This window comes from Nicotiana attenuata, chromosome 3 (assembly GCF_001879085.1).
Source record: "Nicotiana attenuata strain UT chromosome 3, NIATTr2, whole genome shotgun sequence".
Taxonomy (NCBI): Eukaryota; Viridiplantae; Streptophyta; class Magnoliopsida; order Solanales; family Solanaceae; genus Nicotiana; species Nicotiana attenuata.
Genome location: NC_031991.1, coordinates 16,731,250 through 16,736,164, shown reverse-complemented (window position 1 = coordinate 16,736,164; position 4,915 = coordinate 16,731,250). Strand labels below are relative to the sequence as shown.

The window sequence follows — 4,915 nt, the reverse complement described above, 5'->3', positions numbered from 1 at the left end:
CTTAAAAAGGAAGGAGTAGGATTTTATCGCCATTTCCAAAGATTTTCTGTTTAACTTTACACATTTAGGGAGATTTGTTTTTGTAGTCTATTACAAATATTATTGCGCTGTTATATGTCCCTTTACCCAAAGATCAATTAAAAATGATACAAGAGATTTTTAAAATAAAAGACGAGCTTTTTAGAGAATTATTTCTTCCATACAAATTCATGTAATTGGCGATATGAAATCATTTCTTTCACAATTTTCTAAGGCAGATTCATGCACCTATAAGAGCATTAACTTCTATTTTTTGTCGTAGACATATGTTTTCTTAATTTTCTATCTATTCCTTCCACCTACACAAGGGTCTGAAAGATTCATGATACCATGCAACACTTATTGATGCTATTGCATTTACTATCAGCTTGTAGTTTTCGAGATTTGACATATACCTGTCTTTGCATGGAAATAGGCACTTAACAGCCTCACGTACGCTCTAAATTAGATCTGTTGTCCATCCTCTACCTAATGTCCATGTTCTATATAATCAGGAACGCAACTTTCCTTCATAATACAATACAATTCCACGAGAACAAGTGTAGAGCCCTAAGAAGCTATAATTTACGAGGAATCAAATCAACAATTCGGCACGCGGTTTAATCTCTCTGTCTCATCAGGTCGATAAAATAGCTTTTTGTAATTACATGCGCCAAACATTAAAATTTGTTTCCAGTTGGCTTACTTAATAAATCTTAGATCTTAACCGGCTCAATTTTGAATTAATTATCAAGCAATCTGATAAATTTTAGTCCTTTTGTTTGTCGTTTGATTATTAATTTAAAACTTAACAAGAAAAGTACAACCTGTACACCAACATGTCAGCTTAGCATTTAAGACCTTAGTATACTATTTTTATCCACGCACATGATATCACCAAATTCTATGGTATATAGTAAGTATCTCCCAGATATCATCACATCTCACAATTACCTCAAACCAAAGCAAAATAAATTTCACTAAAACCAAGAAAAGAAGCCACCGAGAGAAAGAGAACAGTGGCTCATCAATGGCTTCTTCCAAAAATTTCAAGCTTATCTTCACCTTCTTCATCCTCATCTCCATTTTCACACCTCAAGCTTTCTCAGAAGAAGATCACTCATGTGGATCAGAAACGCACAACACATGCAACAACAAATCCAAAGCTTTAACCTTAAAAATCATAGCCATAGTCTCCATTTTAGTAACTAGCATGATCGGAGTATGCTTGCCTCTTGTCACACGTTCAATATCGGCGTTAAGCCCCGACCGGAGCCTCTTCGTTATCGTTAAGGCATTTGCTGCAGGAATTATTCTTGGTACTGGTTTCATGCATGTCTTGCCGGATTCTTTCGACATGTTGTCGTCCGGTTGTCTGAAGGAAAATCCTTGGCATAAGTTCCCTTTCACTGGATTTGCTGCTATGTTATCGGCTATAATTACGTTGGCTATTGACTCTATGGCTACTAGCTTTTACAGTCAGAAGCACAAAAATGGTGTCACTCCTGAAAATGGTAATGGTCATGATCAAGAAATGGGCACAATGAATAATGGACATTTCCATTCTCATCACCATGGATCATCCCTCAGCTCATCTAAAGATGGAGACGTTCAAGGAACAAAATTACTGCGTTACAGAGTCATTGCCATGGTTAGTTTCTTTTTTTTCTGTTTAATTTATGTGATATAATTTGAAATAACATTTCATATTCAACGTGGGATACTAATATTTAATCTATATACAAACCGGAAACAGCCGAATAGGAACAAAGTTTTATAATTATTAGATTAATATTCAATGAAGCGGAGGGTCTTTCGGAGATAACCTCTCTGCCATCTAGGGTAGGAATATAGTCTGCGTACAAACTACCCTAGATAGTATAAGAATTATTTGTTACTAACCGTATATATTAACTTAAATGCTTCAAGATTTGAAGGGTTGACAGTCGGTCGTTGCTCTGAAGAAGAATAGATACTTGCCTAATTCTTGTTGACTGCTCTAAACCATTCATAGACAGATCCAATTTTATACAGCCACATGCATGTCTTTTCGTATCAACTGCAAATGATCAGATTCTTGCCGAATATTAGCTAGGTTGTTGCTCTAGCCATTACTAAATTTGCAAAAACCCTATTATAGATGGTGGTCCATGTGCCTCTGTTGCCTAATATTCTAACCCCTTATGACGACATTATTTCCAATCAAACTAGTCATATTAGTAAATGCAACTGTACATCTTACTTACGTTGCTTTCTCCAACTCAATTTACTTTTAGGATTTAATTAGCTGCACATATGATAGTGCAATATATATTTTGAAGAATTAACATAAATAGCCGCTCACTCAACTGCTTAATTAATTTAAAATTAGTCGGCAAAATATGTGTGTATTTAAGATAAGTACAGAATGAATATTCCATGTGGCTATTTGTGTAAAGATCCCTATTTTGTAGCACTATTCAATTTTATCAATTATTTAACTAGGTTATTGTTTTATGCTCCAGTTTACTATCTCAGGTTTGGTATAAAATTAAACCTGTCATTATAGTTAACTTAACTGATGAAGTAAAAAGTTTATAAGCTGCTAGTGCGTAAACTCTTTCTATTATGTAACTACTATTCGGTAAGGTGCCACCTTATAAGATTACAATTTGTGGAGTAACATTTTTTTATTTAACTGCGACTTCTTCTAAACAATTAAGATATTTGTGATTTGTAATACTTCTAATGGAATTTTTATTTATAATATTTTTTAAAATTAGTTGGTAGTATATGATTTCATACTGAAAATTGAAATGATTCGATCACTGTAGACGGGTCTTTAGGGGCAGGGGCAGATTTATAGGTATAAATATGGGTACGTGAACCCATGTTCTCTTCACAAAATTAAATATGTTATTTACATATTTTTTAAAATTGTTATAATATTAAATGTTGGTACCCATGCTCCAAGCAGATTAAATGATGCACTTGGTTGAAGGTTGAGTTAGTTATCAGGAGGAATAAGCATCAATTCCTACTTTATATATATATATATATATATATATATATATTTTTTTTTTAAATAATGTACCCATGTACTAGAAATCCTATCCACCTCTCTTGGGGGATGGATAGATTTGTAGCATTGCAGGGAGGATATTAACAAGAAAGAGTCAAACTCAAATAAAATAGGGAAAGGTAAACATTAGTATACGAAGTACGTACTTAGATGTTGGAATAAAGCCAAATTGCTGATGAGCATATGGCCAACTCATTGATAAACTTGCCGGAGAAGGATGTAGGTGACCGATATTCATTTATTACTTCAGTCCTATTCATATATAAGACACCCTTTTCTAGTATATCTCCTAAAAAGAAAAAAAGGGACATTCTTATATTTTAAAGTTCTTTTTTTATTTTTAATGACACGATTTATATACTCACATAGACATTCACGACATATTTTAAGATGTAAATCTGTACTTTTTAGACTTAATGCTCAGTTAAATACTTTCACATAAAATGGTAGGAGGGAATATAGCCGGAGAGAAGCTACGAATATCAAAATATATAATAGGAGATACAATCTTTATCCAAATCTTAATCAGCAAAAGCTATTAGTATAGAAATTTCTAATTTAAAAGTTTAGGTGGGCGACTATTTGAGTTAACTCTTTTTTTTTTTCCCCTCCTTTTCCTGCAGGTGCTAGAGCTTGGCATCATTGTTCACTCAGTGGTAATAGGGCTATCTCTAGGTGCTTCAAACAATACTTGTACAATAAAAGGACTCGTTGCTGCCCTTTGCTTTCATCAAATGTTTGAAGGAATGGGCCTTGGCGGTTGCATCCTCCAGGTAATTAGTTAATTAACATTTCCCAAGATAAAAGAGATAATATAACGACAACAAAAATAATAAATAATACTGTAGCACATTAGGAAAAATTGAATAAATAACATAGGAGTTGGTTATATTTGAAAGAACGTCAAACAAGGAAATTGTCAATTGGATAATAAGGACAATATATAATTCAATAAAAACGGACTACTTTACCTCTTTTATTTTATTTCAAAAGTGAAAGAATTTCTGATGCTTTTCCCGTTTTGTTTTGTTTTTTTCAAAACAGGCAGAGTATAAAATGTTGAAAAAGGCAGCAATGGCATTTTTCTTTTCAGTAACAACCCCATTCGGCATAGCACTTGGAATTGCATTGGCAAAAACTTATCAGGAAAACAGCCCGCGGGCACTAATAACCGTTGGATTGCTCAATGCGTCATCTGCCGGCCTTTTGATTTACATGGCTTTAGTGGATCTTTTAGCTGCAGATTTCATGGGTGACAAATTACAAGGTAGCATTAAGCTACAGATTAAGGCTTTTATTGCTGTCCTTCTAGGTGCTGGTGGGATGTCTCTAATGGCCAAATGGGCTTGAGATTTATCGTAAACGCACGTACGTAATTGTATGTCAATTTCATCGTATAACTTAGGACATTCCATGTGTCTATAAACATGACATGTCTACTTGATACGAGTAATATTATTGCAATTTCGTCCATCTTTTTTAACATGGTACCTATGCAGAAGCCATATCTTAAGCTTGTAACTGTCCAGTCAAATTAAATGACACGTAAAGCTTTCTACGTGTCAAATTTACATCTTTTGACCAACCAGATACTGTCTAATTTCAATTAATAAATATATTGGTTCAATAATGAGAGGCGGAGCTAGAGAAGTAGATACGGGTTCGGAAGAACCAAGTAGCTTTTGCTTAGATCCCGTATTTATCTTATGAAATCTATTAAATATGTATAAATATTTAATTGTGAATTCAGTAACTAAACAAGTTATGAGTTCGATGGCCATTTCAGAACCCATAAACTTCAAATCTTGGATCCGCCTTTGATTCAATAGTGAATAA

The 4,915-nt window shown here is 33.7% G+C and overlaps 1 protein-coding gene across 1 annotated transcript; it reads left to right on the top strand.

Annotated features, from left to right (window-relative positions):
- On the top strand, nt 580-4,664 carry LOC109223347 (fe(2+) transport protein 1-like). Its single transcript, XM_019387622.1, has 3 exons — nt 580-1,669; nt 3,703-3,852; nt 4,124-4,664. The coding sequence occupies exons 1-3, from the start codon at nt 1,049-1,051 to the stop codon at nt 4,427-4,429; spliced, it is 1,077 nt and encodes a 358-aa protein (XP_019243167.1). The 5' UTR covers nt 580-1,048; the 3' UTR covers nt 4,430-4,664.

Excerpts from the sequence above, each read along its gene's own strand:
- LOC109223347 (XM_019387622.1), top strand. The coding sequence starts at position 1,049 with ATGGCTTCTTCCAAAAATTTCAAGCTTATCTTCACCTTCTTCATCCTC. Across the intron at positions 1,670-3,702 it reads GTTACAGAGTCATTGCCATG|GTGCTAGAGCTTGGCATCAT; the intron begins GTTAGTTTCTTT and ends CTTTTCCTGCAG. Across the intron at positions 3,853-4,123 it reads TTGGCGGTTGCATCCTCCAG|GCAGAGTATAAAATGTTGAA; the intron begins GTAATTAGTTAA and ends TTTTCAAAACAG.